The 27,437-nt window shown below is 39.1% G+C and overlaps 1 protein-coding gene across 2 annotated transcripts; it reads left to right on the top strand.

Moving 5' to 3' along the window:
- Positions 1 to 548: 548 nt before the first annotated feature.
- On the top strand, positions 549 to 27,041 carry zcchc14 (zinc finger CCHC-type containing 14). 2 transcript variants are annotated; one of them, XM_023326404.1, is made up of 14 exons: positions 549 to 1,631; positions 7,207 to 7,380; positions 12,171 to 12,345; positions 15,342 to 15,412; positions 15,496 to 15,567; positions 15,880 to 15,947; positions 16,340 to 16,485; positions 20,020 to 20,056; positions 20,959 to 21,277; positions 21,367 to 21,464; positions 22,716 to 22,810; positions 23,867 to 24,013; positions 24,797 to 25,807; positions 26,248 to 27,041. In XM_023326404.1, the coding sequence occupies exons 1-14, from the start codon at positions 1,137 to 1,139 to the stop codon at positions 26,301 to 26,303; spliced, it is 2,964 nt and encodes a 987-aa protein (XP_023182172.1). In that variant the 5' UTR covers positions 549 to 1,136; the 3' UTR covers positions 26,304 to 27,041. The 2 variants fall into 2 exon arrangements, with proteins under 2 accessions (XP_023182172.1, XP_023182166.1); XM_023326398.1 differs by having other exon boundaries at positions 550 to 1,631; positions 22,713 to 22,810.
- Positions 27,042 to 27,437: the final 396 nt, after the last annotated feature.

Raw genomic sequence — 27,437 nt, 5'->3', positions numbered from 1 at the left:
TCCCGGAGGCCTTCGACCAGAATCAGGTTGTTCTGTCTGGGAGTCTCAGCTTCAGTCCTCCTGAAAAGCTCCACCAGCCTGGAGGAGCCAAGAGTAGAGCAGCAGGTCGCCTGGAGGTTGGTCGATGGATGGATGGATGGATGGATGGATGGATGGATGGATGGATGGATGGATCATTGGTTGGATGGATGGATGGCTGAGTCCAGAGTTGTCTGACTACAATCTCACAACAACAAAAAATCTGATATTAAAAAAAGAAATAAATGTCTCCATATTATTACATTTCTGCCTAAACCAATCAGATAAAACACATTTCTAATGAATTATCATGTATTTATTGGTGAAATATAAAGAAAACCGGTATTTAAAGGCGACTTTCCTCAGTTACCCAAGAGCCAGAAACTCATCTGAGATACTTATGAAGGCCATGAGAAAAGATGTGGAGTAGGAGGATAGCGGAAATACCTCTGCACCAATCAGAACGCAGGATCTCATTATTGACTGTCCGGTCAGCCAATCAGAGGAGACCATATCTCTCCGTGGCCCAGAGCTGGGATAATGTTCTTCACAGCTGTTTTTTTTCCTCTCTTTCTGAAGTCATGGCAGGATTCAGGCAGGATTAAACTTCCAGTTTGCTGAACGGTGAATAAACCGGGAACTTTTACCGCTGAGACCTGCGTGCACAGCTCCGTCTGGTGAGGTAATGTCTCTGAAATGTTCAAATGCCATTCCCAGCTGCAGCGGGCTGTAGCCCCAGGCTGCTCCGGGTTTGCTTTTTAAGCTTCGTCCCAGTTGAAACAGTTTACTGGGGCACCATGCGGACGCTCCGCTCCGAAGTCTCTGCACGGTTCCGCTTGAACGAGACCAAGAATTTTCAACTGTCCGCAGACGGACTGTGAGGAAGCGTGAGGTCCGACAGTGACCCAGACCGGGCGGCCAGACCTCAGTAGACCCTGCCGGGATTACTGTGGAAGAAGTCCGAAAACAAAGGAAACTTTTGTTCTTCTTTCTTTCCCCCCCGCTGGGAATAAACACAGGAGTTTGGAGAAAGTTCCAAAAGTTTTGACGCGCGCGCGCGCTTTCTTTGATGTGAACGCAGACAGGTTCTTCTGATCCAGGTGGTTCCAGGTGTGAGGATGGTGGAGAGCCGGAGCTGCGTCCAGAGGGAGGGGGTGTATCGCTGGTTCTCCACCCTCACCTCCGCCCAGAGAGCGGAATTCCTCTGCGGCCTGCTGGACCTCTGCATCCCCATCGAGCTGCGCTTCCTCGGCTCCTGCCTGGAGGACCTGGCCCGCAAGGACTACCACTCCCTGCGGGATGCGGAGATCAAAGCCAACAACCCCGCGGACCTCTCGGGACTCACCAACGTCACGGACGAGGTGGTCCGCAGCAAGCTGCTGGTGTCGCTGGCGCTGCTGGGCACAGACAACCGGGAGGCCGCGGGGGTCTTGTACCGGACCCTGACCCACATCGACACGGTGATCAACAACTACGGGCTGGCGCTGAACGACGGCAGGACGGAGGAGCAGTTCCTGCTGCTGTTCACCATGGCCTCCAACCACCCGGCCTTCAACTTCCACCAGAAACAGGTGCTGAGGCATCAGCTGGGCCACATCCAGGACATCCTGCAGGTGAGGGCAGAGGTCAAAGGTCGGTGTTGTCCATATGGACACAAACCAGCTAAACAATGAACCAAGTTAAGTATGACAGAAAGGGGCGAGGAATATAGCTAATTTAATATTTGATTAATCGTTAACTGGAGTAAACAATTTCAAAAATGCGTTTTGCTGAAAGAACAACATATTCAGAGAAGTAGTTAAGTCGAAATCTTACAAGAATAATATACATTTTGCATTTATAATGACAAAATCTTCTTTTTCTGTAAATAAACTCGCTCAAAAATTAATCAAATTCAATAGGATGTAGTACTGAAACGATTAATCGTGATGAATCCACCTAATTTAGTAATCGATTAATCATTACCTGGACTACACAGATTCAGGAAAAATAATCCAGTTTGCTGAAAGAACAACATATTCTGAGCAGTTTTAAGTCAAAACCGTACAAAATACAAACATTGAAAAAACCCTTGTCTGCCTGTCACAATAACAAATCTTGCTGGATGATAAATTGTTCCAGAAGTAATTGTGATAAACAATAATATTGTCGTTTTGAGGCGATTTTTAGGTAATATGATGATAATGGCATAATAATGCAAGAACACATTCTCAAAGATCAATAAACTTTAATTGCTAATGATCATTTGATACTGGAACTGGAAGACTTTTTAAATATCCAAAAGAAATCAATAAAATATTAATAACAATAAATAAAATGAATTATGTAACCAACCTTTGTAACCAAAATTGTCCTTCAAAAAAAGGGCGAGTTGAAACCAAAGCACCAGGCTGAAAACTTTTATCATCCAATTTTTTGGTAGAAAAGAGAAAAGCAATAAATCATGCACATGAAAATTATTGATCAGTTCATCCAAACAATAGTAAACAAATGATTCCTACACCTTGTTAATGTTGAGAAGAAAGTGTTACACAACCATCGATGAAATAATCAATTGTGATTCATTGATAATAGAAATATTGGTCAACTAATTTAATAATCAATGAATCATTAAATAGAGAATACAGTCTCAAAAATACTATTTGCCAAAAGAACAACATATTCAGAGCTGCAGTTAAGCCAAAGCCAAACAATTAATCGTCAGAATAGATTAATCGATTACTAAAATAATTGTTCATGGGATATATGTAACAGAACAAAACATAGAGAACTCTTACAAAGTCTGGAAAAATATGGAATTTTATTCCTTATTTTCCACATCTGGAAAGAGTAGAGAGAGTGAAAAATGTGTTTCCAGGACTGATTATCCATTTATCGGTCCAACATCTCTCTGTTTATCCTTTTAGTCATCTAATAATCGGATCAACCATCTGTCAATGCCTCCTATGATTCATTCTGTTATTTCCAGATTCTATGTTTAAATGTTTTTTATTTTAAGCTTTAATTATATTAATATGTCTGAGAACAGAACGGTCTGGTGAGAACAAGTTTGATTCAAACCCAGCTGCTTTCAATCAGATTTTAATCTAAATAATTTTGTCCTGTCGGATTAAAATCATCTTCAAACAACCAGTCAATAAAAAGTGATAATAGATTTCACTCAATGTTTGCTGCAGTTTCCCAGGACGTCCGAGGAAGCACAGAGTGATTTTTATTGTTGCTTTGGGACAGAATATCACGTTCATGTTCCAGAATCCTTCGTTTTAGGTTCTGTTTTTGTGTCTCTGTGGAAATTCTTCTACAAACAGCTGAAGTGTTTTCATGGGTTTTCTTAGTGTTGTTCCTTTTGCAAGAGGAAGTGAAAGCAGCTTCACGGAGAAGCCTGCGGTGTGAATGACATCAACAATACAAGACAGTGACGACACCAGAGCAGAAAACAGTGTTGAATGTGAGGTTGTCAGGTTTTCTAAAGGCATTGGAAGTTAAAAACACGGCTGCTGCAAAGTTTAATGCATCATATAAAAAGGTTTGGAAAAGCATCTCTTAAATGCCGGTAAAATAAACCAGTAAACTGTGAAAATATCTGGAAAAACAGTTGGAGCTAAAGAAAAACGGGTAGTTAAACAGATGGCGGAGGTGCAACAGCTGGATTGAATCAAAATCTTAAAGTTTGGATCGAAATTCTCAGAGAGCTTCTTAAAAGGAAATGTAACCCTGGCTCGTCTCTACGGCTTAAACGATTAATCGGATTTAAGCAGCTCAAACAATGAAATGTCTTCCTTATAATTAATGATGCATCTGTTTCTCAGTGAATCAAAAAACATCAGATTTCTATTCTGAGCTTTTAATAATCCAGCATTCACTAAAAGAATGCTATGTAGTTGCGTTTTAGGAATTAAAATGTTTATTTTCTTATTTAAAAAAGGAAGTGAATTATTTGTGTATTTACATCTTTTAAGGTATTTCCAATATTTTATTTTAAAAAAGGACTAAATGAGAAATCAGCAGAATATGCTGATTATTTTTTAACTGATTAACCGATTAATCATCAAAATAGATTAACCAATATCTAAAATAATTGTTAGTTGCAGGGCTAGCCGTCTCCACCTGACCGCAGAAAGGAAAGCGTCTTTAGTTGAAGTAGGTGGAGTTAAGCAAGCATACATGTTTCCTCTGTACCTAATTACAGGTGAGACATCAACAATGACAGGCTGTAACTCACCTCCACTGTTACTTATTCAACAGGAAAATTACACACTTACATGGGAAAGTTGGAAATGATACGTCGACGTTTATGTTTCCCTTTGAGTTAGATGTGAAATCTCAAACCTTATAGAGTGTACTTTTAAATTTACATTAAATTTGATTTCACAACCAAATAAAATATTGACAGATTTAAGGTTTTCTGGTAAAAACTCACCAAGCGCTTCACCAAATAAAAGTTGAAGCAAATATGGCTCATTAACAGAATATTTTCAGTTATTACAGAAAATAACTTTTTTGTTTGCTTAATTTGGGAGTTGACACGTGGGAAAAGTTTTGCAATAATCTAGACAAGACAAAAGCATAAATAACCGTCTGAAGCTCTCGTTTTCACACCAACGTTCTTACTATGGAAAAATTCTTTAAACAAAATAACTTTATCGACCATCTCAGTTAGTTTGAAGAACTCACAAGCTGAGTGTCATCTGCAAAAAAAGTTTTAGAATATGTTATAAAATGTAACAATAATCTATGTTAATGTTGAATGAGAACTGGTCCCAAAATGATGCCGTGTTGTAGCACTTCAGACCGGTCTTGGTCTTTTGATGGTCTCGGTCTCGGTCTTGTCTCGGTCTCTGGTGCTGAGGACTCGGGATTTTATTTCAAGACCAGTCAAAACCGCAACTGTGAAAATATCACTAAACTTATGAACAGGGGCGCTGCTGGTAATCTTGAGCCCCATGACAAAAAATTTAATTGGGCCCCCCACGCAGCTGCTGTTACAATTTTTTGAGTCTGTCTGACCCATCAAAGCGTCACAATTTTAAAGGCTTGCAACTGCCTTGCTTTCTTTGGTCCAATACTGATAACTAGCACAATATTTACTGCTCATGAATTTTACATGCAACAGTCCACATACAGTATGCAAGTAGGTTGCTTAAATTTTTTCTATTAGCTTTAGATACTGAAATATCTCTCCACCAGCAACAGTCATAGGCAACATGCAAGATATACATGAAGCAATCCAGATTTCTCAAAAATGCTATGTAGTTGCATTTTATTCAAGCTGCAGTATATAACTAATAAAAATATGTTTTCTCCACATCTGTTAAAGCTGCCACCATGTCGTGCCAGTTTGTTATGAGAGATAATCTGTGGAAACAATCAATCTCCTCCACCTGAACTGCTATTGCTGGCTAAAGTAATGCAACGTTCCGACCAAAACAATCAATCAGAACCAGTAGGAAGGTCTTAGCGCTGTCAATCAACCTCATTCACTCACTGCTAAATGTGCTAATGGTGGAAAAACAACATATCATTAGAGGAAAAATGTTTATCTGCTGTTATTGGTAGCTATGCTAACTAGACTGAGCATTCACAACAGGCTGCGCTAGCTACACTACAGGGATGAGCAGCCACATGAGATTGTGATTGACAGCACTAAAACTCTCCCGTCTCTGATTGGTTGTTTCTAGAAAGCACTGGGAAAAGGCAAAGGAAATAGATTTTTCACAGATTATCTCTCATGCCATACTATCACAACATAATGACAGTTTTAACAAATATGTTAAAAAAAATGTTTAATAAAAGTTACATACTGCAGCTTTAATTTCACTTAGGAGAGGAGAGAGGACGGGTCAGGAGGGACGTGGGTTAGAGCTGCTGCTGACTGACTCATCTGTTGTTAGATGGTAAAAGGTGCAGGGACACGTTAAATATATGAATATCTTGGTAATTTTTTTCCTTAATTCATTAAATGCTAGTGAAATGGAGGCAAACAGTAGACTGTGGCTAAGCTAACTATGCTGAATGGTTGATAATCACACAGTCTACCCACCTCTCTTGGAGAAAAACTGGGTTACAAATTGACACTTTTACCCTTTTCTCTCTCTGTCTCTCTATTTTTTGAAAACCTAACTTTATTATTTTTCTTAGCAGCATAGTAACAGCCACAGTCGCTCTTGTTTTCCACTGTCTGCTGCTGAACATTGTCACCGTCAAGCACCAAGCAGGAAGGAACCATTTCATACAGATCCGGGAGGTTCAGGGCAAATGTGTGTTTTTTGGTCTGGGAGGGGTAACATTTAACTTTTACTGCTAAAAACAATTTTAGAAAACACAATATAATTAATTTTGTAATTGACACAGACCCCTTTTTTTAAATTTCTATGAAAAAAAAATTGTGGTGGGCCCCCTGTTGGTCAGGGGCATAACCTTTCCCCCCTATACGGCGCCCTGTTCACGAACGATCTGAGTCTTCTGAACTTTTCTTTACTAAGAAGATACGACTGGAGAGTCACTGAGAGCCGTTCGTTGTTCTTGTAATGCTCTGTGTACAATGCAGTAGCTATCATTACTTATTATTATATTATTAAATTATATACATTGATATTTATTTAATTAGCAAATAAATACAACACAAGAACGAAAGAGCATGCAGAGCATGCGCATTGCTCATTGATTGTTTTCGTTCAAAGTGGCCATGATGGCAGACATTACAGCTTTGTGCTGCCTGGTTTCATGCAGTGGGTCAGACGGTGAGAACAGTCATGCTGAGCGCCTTGTGCTTGGTTACTTCTTGCTTGTTGCTCTTTGGTCAGTGTTCATAGTTGAGCGTTGTTTACCTTCAGGGCATTGCCTCAATTGCTCTGTTTAATGATGCAGACAGTGGTGATTTGTGACATGAATGATATGGGCAAATGCCCAGGGCGTTATCTTTTTAGATAAGTAGAACGAAGAGTTTGTTCTGCTTATAATATTGGTTACATTTATTTCAGCTCTAAGTATTTAATATCTAGGTGTTTTTATGGGAATGTGAATCTTTCAGATCAATTTGATTAGCAAATTTGTTACATATATACATGTATATATATAACCCCGCCTCTCGTCCGGAACTTTAGCCAGAAATAGGAACCAGCAGCCCCCCTGACCCCTCTAAGGGACAAGGGTATACAGAGGCATGATGCTGCCACCACCTTTTTCCAGGCTAGCAGCGGAGGAGGAGGAGAAGCTGCAGCAGAAGCTGGCAGTGATGGAGCTGCTGGTTGCTATGGCGCTCAGCCTCACCACCACTACCGCCATCAGGCCACCGCCGCCGTGCCTCAGGCCTCCCTGCCCAACGCCAGCACCACTTGCCTGCCAACCTGCTACTGGCACAAGGTAGGAAACAAACTTTTAATTTTTCCTTTGATTCCCAAATTCCTGCAGCTGCAGAATCATAACAGTGGATTGAGATGGAGGAATTAAAGTTAACTTAAAATAAAATCTAATCTCGCTTTTATCATTCAGATTAGTCTATTTTTTGTGTTTTTAAATTATGCAACCCTTCCAGTTTGGTTACTTTGTACAAGCCACATTTAATTTGGTAGAGGAAGAAAGTTTTATTTAAATCTTCTCAAAACAAAACCTGCAGCGCTGTGAGAAATATTTGGAAAAGAAGCAAGTTCAGGAGCAAAATATTGTTAATAAACGACGAGCGGAGGCTGTCGTTTCCACCCAGATGTGGTGGCGCAGCCGGGATGTGATGAAACGCGGAGAACGCAGCGGGAGCAAAAGGAGGGGATTTCCAGATGATGCCGGAAACCGAGCTGCTCCTTTAACCCTTCGGATCATCCGGCACAGGGTCAAAGGAGCAGAAAATGGGAGGAAAAGCAACGACTGTAGAGGAGAAGTTCAAAGGCAAAACATTTAATTTGTTTCTTAACTTGATGCAGATGTAAACACAGTTTTACAGCCTGTAGTCGATCCGACGCAGGCAGGAGCAGGGAAAGTACCCGGCTCAGAGGAGCGCTTGTATTTAGTGTTTTGTTGCCCTTGGCTCCTGCTTAGTGCAGGTCAGCACATTTCTCAGTGCTGAAATCAACCCTCTGTGGTGTGTGTGAGTCTCCAGTGAATCCCCAGGAAGTTATAAATGCTCTCTCTTTGGCTGTCTTTCCATCTCTCTGAAGCGACCGACGGGCTTCTATTTAAATCCAGAATCGTCACATATCACAGATTAACCAGAGAAATGCAGGTTTTTTGGGAAGTGAGAAAATGGAGGGATATTTGTGACTTCTGATTTTAACTATATCCTGTTTAGATGAGTAATCTCACCATCGTCTGTATGACTTCACCAGTCAGTCAGATTGTTGGGGAGGAAGTTTTTTCTGCTTCAGCTTATGAGGTTTGCATCTTTTTTCCGTAGCACTGGAGCAATTAGTCCTGCAGCAAAAAGGTCCTTGGTTCAAATCCCGATAGATGGACGAATGTTTCTGCAACAGGTCTTTTAAAGAGCAAATAAACCAGAAATAAACGTTGTTTTTTGCAGATAAAGTTTTTTTGCTATCTTCAAGTTTTTGTGCAAATTTTGATATTTATTTAATTCTTAAACATTTTGCCTAAAACCGTCTCAGTGCTGCCTTTGGATTGAACAGGTTGAATTTTCCTATTTTCCAATTTGCAGTTGAATTTTCCTATTTGTTGCAATGGCACAGCTTTATATCACACAGCCCTACACTAAAATATTCTTAGTTTAAAATATATATATATATTATTATTCAGTCTTTTTAATTTTTTTCACTGAAACAATGCTGTGTTATTGCATTTTAGACAATAAAATATTTGTTTTCTTATTTAAAGAAGGGATTCAATTATTTGCATCTTTAAAACTGTTAAATAAAAATGTAGCTGAGTGTGCCAATCTTTATATCCGATTAATGAATTTATCTGATGATTAATTGATTACTAAAATAATCTTTAGTTGCAGAGCATTTATGCCACCATTGTGCTTCCATTCCACTAAAGATGCTTTTTAATCAGAATCACTTTATTACAAAGCAAATTGCTTTGATGTAATGTAAATAGATGAATATAACAGATAAAAATACATTTAAACTAAATCTGTTTAAAATAAATAAAGACATGACACTTTAATCCTGGCAGCCCGCCAGGCTGATAAATCCTGGAGTTGAAATCATGATGGGTTTTTTGCCTTTGCATTGTGTTAGCACATCTTTATTCTCGAGAGCAATAAACTGCATAAACATCAGTTTTTATAAAACTGTTTGAACTCTAATAATAAATCTTTAACCATTTTGACCAAATATTCTGCCGTGTTTCTGCTGAGTCTTGCTGCATGCCATCACTCCATTCTTGTGACTCGTGTCTCTCTAGTCTCTCCGTTTCTCAAGTCATCTCTCCTAACCTTTGACTAACACGAAGCAGATGGATGCTGAGTGACTCCAGAGGGGTTTTTATGCAGAAACAATGCGGTGCTTTAAACACAGCATATGCAATATATTACAACATTACTAGGCCAGTTGAAACCTGCATAATCGGCCCATTATATGCGCACTTTATAGGGCAATAAAAACAAAGCCTGTGTGGGAATTAACAGCTGACTTTTATATGAGAGAAAGGAGGAGCTACTGTACCAGAAATCTGGATTTTTATAGCTTCAAGCCATGTATTTTTGTTAAATTTATTCCTGGAGTTTCTTTTAATTCAGCTTCCAATGTTGGTTCCCCGTTTTACCTCGAAGCTCTGCTTCCTTCCAGGCTGCTGGCAGGCGGACTCAGGAACATGCGGATGTGGCGGTAGCACTCTTAATTGTTTTCAGATCTACGGCCTGGATGATTTCTGCTAACAGCACGTAGCCTATCTGGGGTTTTCATTTCTGATGACTCAGCATTTTAAGTAGGGAATTTCTGATGCACTTTGGATGGAAAGACTAAAATATATATATATATCAGCTAGCTAGTTTACAACATTTCCAGTTCAGATTAGGTTTATTGGTGTCTGAACTCGACAATAGTCCTGGATCCGGGTCTGGGAGTGTTTCATAACCAGTTGAGGTATTGTTTATATTGGAAACAGCTTGTGGTGCAAGTTTGCCACATGTTAACGATCAGCTTTCAGCAAATGTGTATCAACCTCAAAAGCAAAAAACTGGATGGAAAGAAATCTGCTGCAATCACTGGAGCTATTTCCCGCTTGACGTATTTATCTCAGTTTTCCATTTAGAAACTGTTAATACACATTTTACATTTTTCCACATGAAGTTCGTCAAGTTCCTTTTTTACATCTTGAAGACATTTCAAATCTTGTTTCTATTCTGCTGAGATGGAGTCGCTGCTGTATATTTAGCAGCTGAATGTTTTTTTGGCTTTGTGAAATGCCTCAGATAATTAAAAGTTATTTTTATAATAAATCTGTTTTTCAGATCAAGTAAAACGAAAAATATGGAATTGTGAACTAAAAACGTCCTGTTTCTATTTTGTTGCAACCTTTCCATATCTTTTAGGACCTGACTGAATAAAAAATACTAGTATAATGTTTTAGGGATGAATCAGACTAATCGATTATTGCAATAATAATCAAATAATCTAGTAAATGATCAATTGTTAACAGGAGTAGACTCAAAGATTCTGACAGTTAGGGCAGCAAGTAAGTCAAAATTTTACAACAAATATAAATATTTTGCATTTAAAATAATTTTTTTGATTTGTTTTTGTTTTAAATACCGTAAATGCTGCCAAACTGAAGGAATGACCTTCCCTGTTTCATCCAGTTTTCTCTCCACTGTTTTTGATTTTTAAGCATTTATGAGTCACAGTGAAAAAATGCTAAACTGCTGCTGTTCCAGTGACTCAGCAGGTTGTTGCTAGGCAACCAAAGAGTGAATCAGTTAGTTCAAGCCATCAAAGTTGCAGTGAGAGGTTGAGCAGCTAAAACCTTTCCTCTGCCTACATCTCCCAGAATGCTGTGCAGTTCAGTGAATATTCTATCAGATGTGTTATCTATACTGATCATGTGGCTATTGCGATATACACACACACACACAGACCCCCCCCCCCCCCCCCACATATATATATATATATATTTTATATATATATATATTGTAATTGATTTATTGTCTAAGCTCTAATGATATGCTATTATATTGCTATTATATCTAATTTTATTTGTCACTTCTTTTCTAAATGTGACACAGCATTGTGAAAAGTGTTCACCTACCAAACGTTATTGAATGCGTTACTGGCAGAGTCACTGTTTGTTCTTTTTCTTCTCACTGCATTTTGTTGTAATAAGGGATTAATGCCTCTGATCCGCCATCTTGGTGGGCAAGCATAGAAGAGCCATGGCTTTGAAACCAACAAAAACAAAGTATATAGCAAAAAACAGTTTAAGTCTTAATTGATGTGATGCACTGATATTGTTCATACGTTAAATCTAAGCTTGTGACTTGTTTATTGTTGTCATAGCAACTCCATAGCAGCTTCTGGGACAATACATTGTTTTAAGACCATTTTCAACTAATATAATGACAATAGCATTATAATGCAATAATACATTCTCAAACATCAAAAATGTTTGAGAATGTGTTATTTAAATTCTTATGAACATTTAATACTGGAAGGCATTTAAATATCAAAAACAACAAATAAAATGGGTTATGAAGTCTCTGTAAACAAAATCGTCCTTCAAACAAAGGGCTGGTTGAGACCTGAGCACCAGACTGAAAACATTTAGAGAAAAGAGAAAAACGATAAATCATGCAATCTAAAATTATTGACAAGGTTTAATTTATCATGTGATTTATTGATTTATTGCTTATTGCGACAGGCCTGACTGTCATGGCAGTTGCCTACCAAGATGGCTTCCCGGATGTGTGACGTCACATGAGAACTATGTATTGCATTTTCAGAGGACAAAGATTTCTTCTAAAGACATTGTTCAAAAAAAGAAAAACAACTTCTGCACAGAACCTTTGATTTTTTATTTGATTTTAATTCTTTGGTTTCACTTGGATCTGAAAATGTCTCTTTCGCAAACATTTTGTCATGTTTCATGTTCATCAGATCCATTAAAAGTTCCTGATGATGCTTCAGTTTGCTGACATTTGTTCTTGAATCTAGTAAAACACAGTAAACCTTGATATTTCATGTGTTCTCCTGACCTCTGACCCCCAGAACCAGAGCAGAGAAGCGTCGACGGGGTCAGGCCCGTCCTCCGGCGCAGAGTTGGGAAACGAAGAGCAGGCGGTCCACCAGGAGCTGCCGGCTCCTCGCCCAGAGCGCCGCTCTCCTCCGTCGCCCCTGCAGGTCCAGGATGCAAGCAGGAGCCGCCAGGAGAAAGCAGCGAAAGGTGAGGAGCTGCCAACGACAACCTAAAGAAAACATCTGAGCAAGATGCAGCATGCCGCTGCGTCTGAACACAAGCAGAAAGAATGCGGCCCTGAGGGCTGGGCGGGAAAACTGCAGCGAGGTTGAGACACAAAAATATAAAGAATCAGCACCAACTAGAGCTGGACAATACGACTTCAAAATAAAAATAGATTTTTTAGTTTTTAAGAAAGAAAAAAATTACAAATGACAGAAAATATTTTTGAAAAAGTGCCTTTTATTTTCTTTATCCTCAATTAATCAGTAAATCAATTTATAATTTAAAACAAGCTCAATATTTTCTCTTTTTCTACCATAAACTGGATGATAAAAGTTGTCAGTCTAATGTTTTGGTACAGTAAAAATGAATTAACATAAAGCAAAATTACACATGAAACCCTGTATATGATTAATTATGTCTAAAATATATATTCAAATATAAAACTTGGAGCCGATTCCACAGTCAACAGAAGGCAACAGAAAAAGGGGGCGGAGCTGTCAGTTACTGGTTGCTATGGTAACCACCAACTGTCCAGGGCAGAGAAGCATAGGATTAAAATGGTTTCCAAACAACAATATTCTCATTTACCGCAATAAGTTCTGGGACAATTTATCGTCCAGCAAATTTTGTTATCGTGACGAGAATATTTATTTAATTATGAAAAGATAATCAGCAGGAAAAACATTTTAACCCGAAAAAAGTTAATATGAAAAAAGCCTATAAAGTTATCAACGTCTGACGTTAGCAGATCAGTTCGTGTGATTCTTTCTTCTGAATAAACCCAGGTGATTAAACGATTGTTTCAAAATCCTCCTGCTAATAATAATTTAATGCTGATGTGTTAAAAGATGAATTATTTCCCAGTTTTAAGACCAATACCAACATATAACTTCACAAGATGCCCAACATTCCTCATTTTAATAATTTTTATGTTGGAGTTACTATAAAATTATAACACTATTATACTAATTTTATGACTTTGTTCTCGTATGACTTGGAATTTATTCTGGTAATTTTATAACTTTATGTGTGTATTATTTTGACTTTACTTTGATAATATTACGACTTTTTCTCTTAGTACAACTTTATTCTGGAAATGTTATAACATTTTTCTAAAATTACTTCAACTTTATTGTCATATGACTTTTTCTTTGTTTGCAACTGTTCTGGCAATATTACAACTTTTTCCTGTATTATTACAACTAATACTGGCAAAAATATGACTTTATTGTCATATTATTGATGCATTATCATACAACTTTTTTCTTTTATTATTTTATTATTATAACTTTATTGTTAAAACGTTTGTGCTTGGTTTTTATTTACGGTTAGGTTCCAGACATGCTGGATTTTTTTGTTTACCTCATGTTTTTCAGTCAGGTGAAGCTTTCTAAGCCAAACTGATCAACAGGGACGTCTTCCATTATCAGCTATTAGAAATCAGCGACTCGTTGAGCAGCTCATGTGTCAGAGTTTACGCCAGTGCGTCCGATCTGCAACACAACACTCAGCTATGTCACCTCTGCTAACACTGCATGGCTGCCACCGACATAAAACCTTCAGCGTGCAAACAGGAGAGCAACCTGTTTAGATCCGTGTTGTCTCGTTGCTTTTTTGTTTAGCTGCGTTTCTCCGGCAGCTGATTGTTTCATTTTTCTGTCACTCTGTAAAAGCTGTTGCTGTAAACTAATAAAATCAGTAGGTAATAAACAGTTTGTTGATGTAAAACGGCCCGAAGCTTTTAGAAAAAACCCTTTATTCCCGTCTCAGCAGCTTGTCCCTTCACGCCCAAAGTTCGGTCAAAAATCTGTTCATAACAAAAGCCACACCCACATTTTTACTCGCAATAACTTTCCATTGACTTTAGTTTTAATTCGTTTGACTTTTTGTCTAATTCATTTAGTTCTAATTCATTTTCATAGTATGTTTGCTGGTTTTTAGTGCTTAAGTATTGCTTAGTTCTTATTAATCTTGATAGTAGTTTTAGTTTTTTTCAAACTTTGACTCAGTGATAACAAATTTTCCTGGACAATTGTCCCAGAGGTTATTGCCCTAAACAATAATAATATTGTGGTTTTGAAACTATTTTCAAGTAATATAATAGTAATGGCATAATAATGTAAGATCAGATTCTCAAAGGTCAATAAACTTTAAATTTGAATGGAACTGGAAGATATTTTAAATATCCAGAATAAATAAACTAAACAACAGAAATAACAAATAATATGAATCATGAAGTTTCTGTAAACAAAATAACATCAGTCTGACAACTTTTGTCATCCAGTTTGTTTTTTATTTTTGGCTTGATTACTGCTGAGAGGTGTTATTCTTTCAGGAAATTGCCTTTTTTAGAGCCTGTATTCTTTAAACTAATCTATAATCAATTAATCACGGTTGATTAATTGTTTCTGTTATTAATATGATGATATTTGTATTGTGAATTGTCAATTTGACATTAAAGGGTCTTTTTTGTAAATGTTTTTGTCAAAAACTAAGAAAATTTGTTAGTCATGACTTATTAGTGAAGGTTGACGATTCTATAATCAATTAATTTGATTAATCGTTTCAGTCATTAACATGAAGATATTTGCATTGTGCACAATTGTCAATTTGACATTAAAGGGGTTATTTTGTAAATATGTTTTTCAAAAACCCAAATTAGTTATGATTCATTTGTAAATAGAATAATAAAAGTATTTTAAAAAATCAAAATAAAAAAGCTGGTAGGAAAACCTACCAGGGAAGGTTTGAAAATAGTTTCATTATTATTCATTATTTTTATGTTTTTACATATAAAACATGAATTTTTTACCCTTGCATTTGATTTAGTTTCTCTATATTTTAGCATGTCAGTTATATTGACTTTATCGCCACCTACTGGTGTGGGATGTGTTGTTCAGCTTTTTTTTTTTTAGTGGAACAGCTCTTATTCTGACTGTGTTTTTACTGGTCTGTGAACTGATGTGTGCGTCTTGCAGCTGTGATTGAGCGGGTGGTGCTCAGAAGAGCGATACACAAGCCAGAGAACGGCAGCGAATATGTGTTTGAGGTAGATCAACTCCAATAAGGTAGTTTTTTATGGTTGTTTGCTGCTCTTCTTCATTGCTTTCCTCCTTTCCTCTGCCTCTCCAGGTGGGCTGGTCCGACGGTTTTACATCATCTGTTGTCAGAGCTCAACAGGAAGTGGCAGAGCTGATATCCCAGGTAATAATCTGGTGCAAATGGTAGCTACTGGGATTCGGTGATTTCTAATGGTGTAACTAGCTTATATACTGTACATATTGATCCCAAAGGGATTTCAACTGAATCCTGTTAAAGTAACTAAACAAAGCAATAAGGGATAAACAAGGACATGACTTTTTGTATTACCAGAATATTTCCTCTGCTTTAGGTAAAATTATTGTTTCCACTGTTCAGGTTTTTGTGTAAAAATCAGAGTATCGTCAGCATAGAGTGATACTGTGCAGTAAACTGTGGGTAGTTTTGATGTAATCATGCTGAATGTTGCTCTGTTAGCTCTCTCAGGTGTTTCCTGACGATGGACTGGAGAAGTTCCTCCCTCAGTCCGTAGAGGTCGACACCAGGTCAGTGCAGAAACCTCATCGCTCTAAAGTTTCAGTTTTTTGACCAAACATCAAATTGTTTTCACCCCAACTTTCACTTCTAAAAGGCTAAACCGGTATTCTGCATCCATTACGTCTAGATTGAAAACCCACCTGTTTAAAGTTGCTTTTGATTTATAATCAAAGAAACATTGATCAACATTTTTATGTGTAATGACGGCACATGGTAAAATGTAATGTTTCAGTTGTTGATTTTTGTGTTTTTGTGATGTAAATCAAACTTGATTGATTGATTGATTGATTGATTGATTGATTGATTGATTGATTGATAGTGAGACAAAAAACCTTCCTTCTTTATATGTCCTCTCTTCACTGTCATGTTGCTTTTTGGGTGGCTGTGTTGCTCCACCCAGGTGTCTGGCTGCGCTGCCCGGCCCCGTTCTGCAGCATCACTCCGTCCAGCTGTTCTTCAACTCCAGCCGACCTCTGACCCCCAGCTGCCCCGTGTCTCCTCCCTCCACCAGGTTACCTCCCACTTTCCCCACCTGCTCAGCCTCCAGTAAGTCCTGCCGTGCTTCCACCTGAATTGTTATATTTACTTTGACCAGGAACGTAGGTAAAAGAACAAACAGTTATTATAGAAAGAAAATAAAAGCAACAAACGAGAACAGTAAGGAAATATATTCACACATTCAATAGAGAGGATAGAGGTATAAACTGAGGTTTATATCTCTACCTTACTCAAGTAAAAAGTAGCCATCCAAGAAATTACTGAAGTATTAAGTCGACTCAATAACATTCTACTCAAGTAACTGATCAAAGGATCAATCATTTAATATTTAAAAATGACATTATCAGACGGACCAAAATATAAAGTTTAGTGGACATTTTGGTATTTTAAGGACAAAAATGACAATAATTCATATAAGTAACAAAAAACAACAAAATCAGGCAAAAGACATTTTTTCCTAATCAGTTTCCTTCACTAAAAAACTTAAACACTTTAACAAAACTGCAGGTTTGTGTTGATGAATTTGAAAAACATGTTTTTCATTCAGTGGATAGAAAATCCAGAAATTTGACTCAAGTAAGAGTAGAAATACTTCATGATAAAATTACTCAAGTAAAAGTAAAAAGTACGGCGTAGTAAAAGTACTCCTAAAAGTTTTTCCAAAATGTTACTCAAGTAAATGCAACTATGTAAGTAGCTTTTACCCAACTCCGGGTATAAACTTATTTTTTTATTTTATAATTGACAACTTCATTAATTAGTAACAATAACATTGATTATAGCAGTAATTATTTTTCATATTAATATGCAGTGATGAGCTTCTTAAAATACGTTTTAAACTGTTTTATTGCTTGATTTCTGATGCAAATATACAAAATATTTTGGTTGTGGTTCTAATTTTAAAGCTTTAAATTCTATTTTTTTGAGTTAATAAACAAAAATTCATTGATTTATGAAGTCTCTAAACAAAATGTTCCTTTAAAAACATCTGGATGGGACAAAAGCAACAAACTGTTTAAATTTGTCATTAATTGATTTATTGCTTCTTGCAACAGACCATTTATTCAAAACGATCAAGTTTGTTGCGTTGTGTAAACCCACCAACATTTCTAAATTTGGAGAACTTGATGTTTTTTGAGGCATCAAGTTTGCATAATATTTCTAAGTGAACTCCACGCAGTGCGTTTTGCAGTGCAGGAAGTCTGTGTGGTTTGTTTGGGATGAGAAAAGGAAGAGCCGGTCATAGAGACGAGGTGAGGCGGCGCTCTGAGATGTTTGAGGTGTTGGACGGAGCCGACCGGGTCTATTTCAGTCCGGTGTGGGAATTCACTGCGGCATGCTGGGAGCCCAGACTGGGATGACCTCATACTGGTGTGTGTGTTACTCAAATATACTACATACAGAGGACCTCTTTCACCAACAGTGGGAAAAGTTTTTTTCAGCTCTATTGTATTGTACTAGTTATGAGTATTAGAAATATGGCAGTAATAGTTAAGTATAAATACAGTTACTCAGATTTGTTTTTGGGTTACATCATGGGTCTGCAACCTGTGGCTCTTTGAACTTTCCACTATGGCTCTCTATAATTAACTATTGTGTCTAAATATGTCTGTAAATATTGATTTTAGCAGTTTTTTGTTTAAAAAGTGCTCTAAATGTAATTTATTTAAAAAAGATAAAAAGAGTCTGAGTGGTTTTCAGTTGTTCTGCAAATGTTGTTCTGTTATTTTCCATTTGTTGTTGCTCACTGCACCAAATAAATAAAACCTGCATCTCCAGGTTTTATTTTGTGGACAGATCTGTTCTACCGCTGCAGCGCAGCTTTGGATGACAAGTGAAAGAAAGGTCTTTTTCCCCTCCGGCGTTGTGCTCAGGCGCAAAATGTCTGGATGTAAACAATAACGTACAAGCGGCCCGTGGATTTCAGGCTGCGAAGATCCTCCATGTTGTACTCAAGTTCATTAAGTAGTTATTAACTAAGTCATAGTATAAGATCCGAGGCAGCTTGTCTGATATATTTTTCTTCTCCATCTCATATGAATTGATCCCGAAAGCATTCGTTTTGTTCATATATTTTTTTCTAAGAGAAAAATATATTTTGTTTGTTGATCTCAAAGCTTTTTGTTGGGTTCTGCTATGCGCTAACCTACTAAGATGGCGCAGAATGAATGAAAGTCCTTATGAAGATAGAAAGACATAATAGACGTAATGTGTGTGTGTGTGGGTGTGTGTGTGTGTGTGTGATGTGTAAGTGTGACTTCATCTCGGAGTGTATTTATAGCTGCCGGTCATCATGTCTCAGTGTTTATGCCTCTGAATTGTTCCAGCTCTTAGCTGCAGCATTGTGAACGTCAGGGGGAAGTTCTTCCATCAACACACTTTTACAGTTTTTCCAGTACACACTAGACTGGGAGAACAATCCCCTTAACCTGATCGCTTGCTTATCATTAGCTGTGTTTCCATTCATTTTAAAATAGCACAAATTGAAATGACACTTAATGGAAAGACGCCAATTTCTTAAAAATGTTTTTCGATAAACAGTTTTGGCACTACGATGAGATGGATTTTCAGCCGTATCGAAATAATATTTTTCATACGACACGAGCCGTGTGATCAACAACTGGATGTTACTACTGACGGAAACGCCAAAAAAGAGAACAGGAAGTGGTAGCAGAATTATAGATTATTTTTGCTTTTCTTTTTTCGGACAATGTGCAGCTGGCTCCACCAGAGCTCTTACAGCATCATAACTCACAAAAAGTTGTGTGTCATTCTAATGTGTTGACTCCATAGCGCTCCATGTAAAATGGCTGAGTAAAATTTTCCTAAAACGCCGCATACGTAGCTACTCCTAAGTATAATTATGAATATATCTCATGTAACTGTTTACATGCACCATAATTTTTAATGACTTATCACGTGAACAAGCTTATTCAAATATGATTATAAGTTTGTTTCAATTACAAAACTGATTTCTGCAGGATCTTGGTGTTAATGCTCCCTTAGATTTAGTTTCTTTGGGAATAATCTGTGCAGGTGGAATCCAATCGAGTGTTTTGTTTGGTCCGTTTGTATGATTCTGTGCTAAATCCAAGCAGTAAAATATTCTTGTTCTCACCTCAAAATGGTCTTGATTGGAGATCAGACAGTGTTTTTCTACAATCTTGAGTTTTGTAAAGTTTTGACCGGCCGAAACCAACCGAAGCCAACTGCAGTTTCTCTTTAGGTGCGCCCTAATAAATGAAAATATAATTAAAAAAGTAATTTAATTCACCCATAAACGGTAAAATGGAAGAATCGTCTTTGGTTTGATGAGAACAAAAAAAAGTTACAGTACGCTTATTATTTTTGTAGAAATAGGGTTAGGGTTAATGATTGATTTGTAAAAGCAAGAAAAAGGGTAAAACATCCAAGGGCCATAATAATTTTACAAGCTCTATAGAGGAATAAATTCACATAATTGATCGGCTTTGTTCATGTGATAACATATGTCCTCAATATAATAACACTTTTTAAAATCTTGTGCATGTTTCTGAGGTTTTCAGTGTTTCTAGTTGATGAAACTCTTTGTTTCTGTTTCAGACACCGGCTGCATGATGCAGTACAGAGGAGCTAACAGGTAAACATTCTTGCACACCCCAAAGGTTTCTGGGTGATAAACCACCAGTGAATATCATCGTCAACCGACAGTTGCTATTACTAACATCAGCAACATATATGGAATAAATTAAAACAGAAATCAAATCAGCCAGTCAAACCCAACAGTAATCCTGCCATTTTCCAGCATTAAAAAGATGGAGTGATTTCTTTTATATAAAAGTTACATACCTCAGCTTTCAAGGCATAAACTTCAAATATTAAGAGTAAGCTAGTCGCTGATGTAGAAGGTTGATCTGGGATGGAAAATGTGTTTTATGGGATGATGATTCTGTTTATTCTTTTTATTTTAAAGGGAAAGTGTTATGTAAAATGGATTTTAAAAGCTTTACATCATTATTCAATCATCAAAAATAAATCTGGAGTTTTGCTTTGATTCTTTCATACATGTTTGAGAAATCCTGCTATCTCCATGGCAACCATCCAGCTGTGCAAAACGCCTGGGTGGACCTAGCTCCGCCTTCGAGGTGCAGCTCCTCCCCCACTGGGTTTCTTCAGACTAGTCAGCAGCAATTAGCAAACACCTGTTGAAACTGCACATCTGCTGAGATCATTATAGGAGCTACTTCTCATTGTAGGTAAAACTTTGTTAAAGGGTTAACAGAGGAGCCATGTTGGCAGAGCAGGACTTTCTTAAAGAGACAGAGGCCCAATTTCAAGGCATTACATCAGGAAGTCAAATTTCCTCTAAGTCATATGTGACATATATATATATATATGTATATATCATGTTTATGAAAACTAAAGGTAACATAGTTACTTCTTTATGCTATAAAATGGTACTATATGCCTGGAAAACACGATACTGTCCCTTTAAGTCTCCTGTATCAGATGAACCTGAGTCACTTCCTGTTCCATGTTCAGGGCGGTGTACCGGGTGGCCAGCGTCCAGCCCGTGGTCAGCACCCACAGCTCGGTTCTGACCCGCTCCCCGCCTCACCTGTCCTCCCTCCTGTCTCCCCCCACGCCGCTGACTCCCTCCATGCACCACCTCCACCCTCCGCCCATCACGCAGTCGCTGCACCTGTCCCACTCCCCCTCCCTGACCCGCTCCCAGTCCCATCCGGCCCAGTTAACGCAGAATCAACCCAACACGCCGGAGCAGAACGGCATCCTGGACTGGCTGCGTAAACTCCGGCTCCATAAGTACTACCCAGTCTTCAAACAGCTCACCATGGAGGAGGTCTGTTCACGTTCTATTTTTATCTCATTAATTAGTGAGGGAAATATTCTAACCTCTTCTGAGAAATGTCCCGACCTGTTTGTGGACAGTTTTTAGCGCTGACGGAGGAAGACCTCAACAAGTACGACTTGACCCAGGGAGCGAAGAAGAAACTCAAGACTCAGCTGGAGCTTCAAAAGTCAGCAGAGTAAGCTGCAGGAGATTCGGTTTGTCTGATGCGTTCGGCTGCAAAAGAGTCTCAGAAAATCAGGAAACTAAGAAAAGCTTCTGCTTCAGGGCTGTAATCCATCTTAGGGTAATAAAACGATCACTCAGGGTTAAAACGATTAATCTGATTAATCGTGGTTAACGATTAATCAGATGAATCATTAGTTGGACTATACAGACTCAAAAAAGGCCATGTGGTAGAAGAACTTTTAGCCAATTAATAATTGCATAGCAAATGGTGGTTAGTAGTTTTTTATACAGTAATTTTAACTGGGTGAATCTAAAACTGACATTTACGGAATTCTGAGTAAAACAAATTTACAGACAAAAGATTTTTTATCTTAATTGGAAAATGTATATATTTTCTGCACATTTTGGGCTTAATTACAACTCTGAGTATGTTTTTCTTTCAGCAAATGACCTTTAATTGAGTCTGTATTCGCCAGTTAACAATTAATCGACCACTAAATCAGTTGACAATATTTTAAATAATCAATCACAATTAACCCTATTAATTGATTCAGCAGAATCAATGATTTGGTTTCCACCCAAAAGACAAGGAAAAATTGATCCGAAGAAATACTCCTGGTACTTTTAATGTCTGTTGTAGAAATTATTTAATTAAAATACTAGAAAGCTCCTTTTTTAAATTGTATCTGTATTTAAAAACATTGATTGATCTTTATCATTCTTAGTCAAGTTTCCTAATTTCTGCGGTGAAGTTCAGATACGATTCAGGGTTCAAATGATTGTTTTGTGATCAGGAAATGTTTAAATCAATCTGCTGAAGCATCAGTCTGCTTTACTCTGAGATACCTTCGGTTTGAACTCCATTATCGAGCAACAAGCTGGCTGATCGGCCGCCGATATAAAAGGTGTAAAAGCTGAACTTAGAGTCCATAAACGGTGAATGGTTAACCGGCTGCTGCAGATCAGAGAGATAAGATGTACTGAACGGGTTGGAAATGTGTGTGTGGAAACAGAAAAAACTCCTGAACCTGCAGGAAAACCCTTTTGTGAGTCCAAACCTGTGCATCCTTTCCTTCGTCTGTCAGCATCAGCAACTTTCCAGCCAGGTGGGGATGTGTGTGTTTGTGCTCAAACAGGAAGCAGAAAATAGAAATGTCCTCCAGCAGTTTTTCCACATGTTTTTAAATTACAACCAAGCTGACAGATTTAGTGGACAGTGTCTCCCCCTGGTGGATAAAAGTCGTCTTTTCTGGTGCAGCAGAGAGATGAAGACTGAGAAGCGACCCTGCAGCGGCATCGCCAGGGTGACCCCGTCCAGTCACATGGGAATTTCAGTGCACCCCACCTCCACCGCAGGTAGGGGGCGATAAGAGGCGCCACACCCAAAAACAGATTGTATCTTTTTATAAACATAGCCAGAAAGAATGCTACATTTAAGGATGTCTTAACACCGGTTCGATTGGGGACCAAAGTTGCAATGTTTGCTACATTTTCAGCCTCTCTTTCATACTGCAGTGTCAAACTACAAAGTTTGTTTGTGTAGAAAGTCTGGTTCGTTTGGGGTGGTGTGAATGTGTAACTGAACTCTGATGAGGACCAAAAAGGCAAACTCTGGTCCGCCTACAAACCGACAAATTCTGGTGCGTTTTGAATGCATTTGAACGCCAAGCGGACCGGAGATTTTTCCACAAGCAGGAAGCGAACTACAGCGCAGTGCATTCTGGGTAAATACAACTGAAACAAACATGTTAGTCTAGTGCAGGGGTGGGCACTCCTGGTCCTCGAGGGCCGGTGTCCTGCAACTCTTAGATGTCTCCCTGGTCCAACACACCTGAATCCAACAGCTGAATCTCCTCCTAAGTGCAGTCAAGTTCTCCAGAGTCCTGTTAACGACCTCATTATTTGACTCAGGTGTGTTGAAGTAGAGATGCATCTAAAAGTTGCAGGACACCGGCCCTCGAGGACCAGGAGTGCCCACCCCTGGTCTAGTGCTAGCTGGAGAAATGGAACTTTGTTTTTTACCAATAAACAAAGGAGAAATCCTCCAGCCACTAAAATCTGTTCAGTTCATTTGACAAAGTGTGACAGAGAATCACAGCAGCTGAAAATCTTAACAAATTCTTGACCAATCAAGAAACAGAAGGTTAAAAGTTTATTAACGCCAAAAAGTGGAAACTAGAATTGGCCTAGAAAACTGAATCAGTGCTTTTCGTATAGTTGCAATATTAAAAAAGAAAAGGTTTACATACTTTTGGATTTATTTTTGATTTCCCTTCTAAACATTTACATTTATTCCTAATGGATTAGCTGATATTATGTTTATGTTAAACCAGAGCAAAGTTTTAGGGAAATATTAAAGTGTTAAAGTTAAAGGTTTCTGCAGAAAAACCTTTTTTTTTAACTGTTGTGCAGGAGAGCTGCGAGTGGAGGTGGACGGAGTGCCGCATCTTCCTCTTCCTCCTCCTCCTCCTCCTCATCTGATGTCCACAGACAGCAGCTCCTCCTGGATGTCGCTCTGCTGCGACTCAGCCTTCGACAGGAGCAGAGACGCTGTGGGCCGTAAGTAGGACCAGGCAATGAATCAGTTTTATTCATTAATTTGTTCTTTTGGTCTCAGAAGGTTTTATTTTTTATTTTATCTGGATTTTTTTTCACCTGTAAATGCTTTGTTTCCATAGTGCGTCCAGGGCGGCCATCTTGTTTGACAAGTGAATTTACAGCTTTTACTTGTTTGAACTTTAAATTCAGGTCAAGTCTACAACAGAATATTAGGGCCAGACTACCATTATTTTTTTAAATTATGAGGATAAAGTCATAATATTACCAGAATAAAGTCGCAGTAATATGACAATAAAGTCAACTTAATACGAGGATAAAGTCATAATATTACCAGAATAAAGTTGTAATTTTTTCTAACTCCTAGACGAAACAAACAACAACTAAAATAGAGGAATATTAAGGACCTACTTTGGTATCAATTTTACTTTATTTGGATTTAAAGTGACAGAGGCCCTAAAACAGCTAAAATTTAATTACCTATGGATGATTTTGTGCTAAAGAAAAATCTAATGAACATGTTTAGTCACTTTTAAGCTGCTTCTGGACAAGATGATTTGATTTGGATCCGATTTTTTTCATTCAGTCGTGTCGGGATGACAGACAGACAGACATATTTCACATTCCAGACATAAACGTACCAACAGAACATGACATTTCTACTTTATTTAACAGTCTAATTTATTTATTGATTCCCTTTGGGATCAATAAATTATTTTTGAAGTTGAATTTCTGAATTTGTTGTGTTTTCATCAGGGTTTCTCATGCTGTGGTTCTGTGTTCCAGGTCCGAACGCCGCCGGCGGTACGGAGAAGGAGCGCTTCCTGTTGAGCTCTGCCGGTCCGGCCCGTCCCACGGCTCAGGTTCTTCCGGTTCAGACCGACCCGGCGCCCCTCCACCCCCCGTCCTGCTCCTCCCACCTCCCCTTCAGCGCCCTGCAGACAGCTTTCCTGCCGCAGCCCAGCTTCCCGACACGCGTCCTGTCCTCTCCTAGGAAGCCACGCCCCTCGCCGCTGGGCGCAGATGACCGGGCGAAGCCGCTGGGCGCCGTGGCAGCAGGAGCCGGGTTCAGCCTGGGGCCCGGGGTCGGCGTGGCGGCGCGGCTGGAGAGCCAGTTCTCTGGGCTCGGCGTGGCGGACGGCGGCCTTCAGGAGGCCGCGGCGTGCCGCACGCAGCCCGGCGGCACTGTGGGTCTGATGATAGAAACAAGCTCTGCCCTCACCTCCACCTCCAACAGCCTGCACCACGTCTCCCAGCCCCCGCTTCTCTTCCACCTGTCCTCCTCCCCGGCCGGGTATCACATCTACCCCCCCGCCGCCTGCGCCCCGCCCGCCAACGCCGCTGGGAACCAGTACTACCAGTCTACCTCCAGCCCCGCCCTGCCCACATCCTCCCCGCCCTCCTCCGATCACAACGCCTCCGTGTGCGTCTGCAGCTCCTGTGGTTGCCGCGGTAACTGCAGCCCGTACGCGGCGTTGCCTGGATACGCCGCCGCCGGCTACCTGCAGCCATCTTTGTTCACCCTGGGGCCGCTGCTCCACCTCAGCCCGCTCATCGCCTCGTCCAGCGCCGCCGCCCCGCCCTTCTCCTACTCCATGATGGTCCCGCCTCCGCTCTACCGCCAGAGCCCCACGTCACATGACCAGCAGCAGGGCTTCGGGTTCTACCAGCCGCACGGCATTGTGGGAAATGGAGGCCAGAAGCGTGCGGCAGGAAACATGTCGTGCTACAACTGCGGCGGCGGCGGACATCGAGCCGAGGACTGCAAGCAGGCGGCGATGGACTCAGCGCAGCAGGGTGAGAGAGAGAGAGAAACCGGAAGTAAAAAAATAAAAATACGAGAATAAAATCAAAATAATACCAGAATAATGTCATATTTCTATAATAATGTCAAAATATTACAGTACTGAAGTTGAAATAATATGAGAATAAAGTTAATTTGGTTTATAAACATGGCAGATTTGACTTCTTAGCCATTTTTTTTTTTCAAAATTAGAAATGCATTAATAGATGCAAATAATCCAACTCCTTACTTAAAATAAGAAAACAAGAATTGCAATAAAAGCATTTATTTAGTGAACACTTGGTCATTTGTTGCAAGTTAAAAAAACATTTTTCTGTTTGACTTAATATGATGTATGGATGATCTATTGATTAGTTTTTGGTGCAACTACTTGATATTTGGCTCTAAACTGGACATTTTAAATTCTAACTTGTTTTTTTGCTGCGTTTCTCAGGAACGTTTCGGCTGAAGTTCACTCCTCACTCTCAGAGCAAAGACTCAGGAGAATGAACCACGGAGAGGCGGTGACCTTTGAACTGCTGGAACAAATCAGCGAGTTGGTGAAACGCTGATGGAGAAACGGTTCAACTTTCCAACAAAGCGGAGCTTCAGACTCAGACTAACTACAGGAAGAGCTTCATGCTTCCTCACCACAGAGGCAGCTGCTCTGCCAAACTATGGAGTGTTTAGACTTTAGACCAAACTTTGGGTTTTCACTTTTCAGACTCTGTAATTTCAGTGTCATCCTTCATTTTAACGCTCGCCGTTATGCTGCAGTCGGGTTTCAATCGGCTGAATTCCACATAAACAATCATATTCAAAAGGAGATTTTAAAACGGGGTGAAACTTTTCTCTCTTTTTCCAGCGTCGACCCAAACCGACGAGGCGTTCAGGTGACGGCCGCTTCAGAACTGCCAATCATGTTTCAGGCAGCAGCTGAGTTGAACGTCGCTGCTGATCAGCAGCGTTGTCGTCGTTTATGTCGCCTCTGCAGCGTTTCTACCTCAGATCTGAGCTGAAGGCAGAATCATGTGACGTTTACATCGAAACGTTTCAAAAACGCCGACTTCCACTCCCTCCTCCTTCAGATTAAACCGAATTAGTGTCAAACGTCTATGAGGCAAATGTTTTTGTATCACTATCATTTTAAATGTATCAAAAAGATGTCTGCTGCCCAAAAGCAGTGCAGTTGATTGACATTTGATTATCTCTAATTAGTACATTTAAACATTAGTGGCACAAAAAAAACAAAACTGCAGCACAAACCTGCACAAATATAGCACAATTAATTTAGATCAAATTTGTTAGATTTGTTCATTTTGATTGGATAAACAAACTTTTTTGCTGCACTAAACTAGTGCTGTTGACTGACACCATATGTGTTAGACTTTGTAAATATGTGTGTTGCAGTTGACCTTTGATGACCTCTCCAGGGATTTATTAATATCTTTAAAATGATTGTGGCACAAATAAAAATTTTGCAGCACAAATCTCTGGGAAATTTTTGCAGCATGTTTGATTGATGCCACATTTCGTTTGATTTTGTAAATATGTGTGGCCTGGTTGACCTTTGATGACCTCTGGAAACATTCGTTATCTTTAAAATGATAGCGGCACAAACACATTTTTTGCAGCACAAATGTT

This window comes from Xiphophorus maculatus, chromosome 2 (genome assembly GCF_002775205.1).
Source record: "Xiphophorus maculatus strain JP 163 A chromosome 2, X_maculatus-5.0-male, whole genome shotgun sequence".
Taxonomy (NCBI): Eukaryota; Metazoa; Chordata; class Actinopteri; order Cyprinodontiformes; family Poeciliidae; genus Xiphophorus; species Xiphophorus maculatus.
Note: the sequence above shows the minus strand (reverse complement) of the source record. Positions and strands in the feature narration are given on the sequence as shown.

What these genes read in the sequence shown, in the direction of transcription:
- zcchc14 (XM_023326398.1), top strand. Translation starts at nt 1,137, where the DNA reads ATGGTGGAGAGCCGGAGCTGCGTCCAGAGGGAGGGGGTGTATCGCTGG. An exon ending in AACAGCTCACCATGGAGGAG is followed by an intron (nt 21,278 to 21,366) that starts GTCTGTTCACGT and finishes GTTTGTGGACAG; the next exon opens with TTTTTAGCGCTGACGGAGGA. An exon ending in GCACCCCACCTCCACCGCAG is followed by an intron (nt 22,811 to 23,866) that starts GTAGGGGGCGAT and finishes ACTGTTGTGCAG; the next exon opens with GAGAGCTGCGAGTGGAGGTG.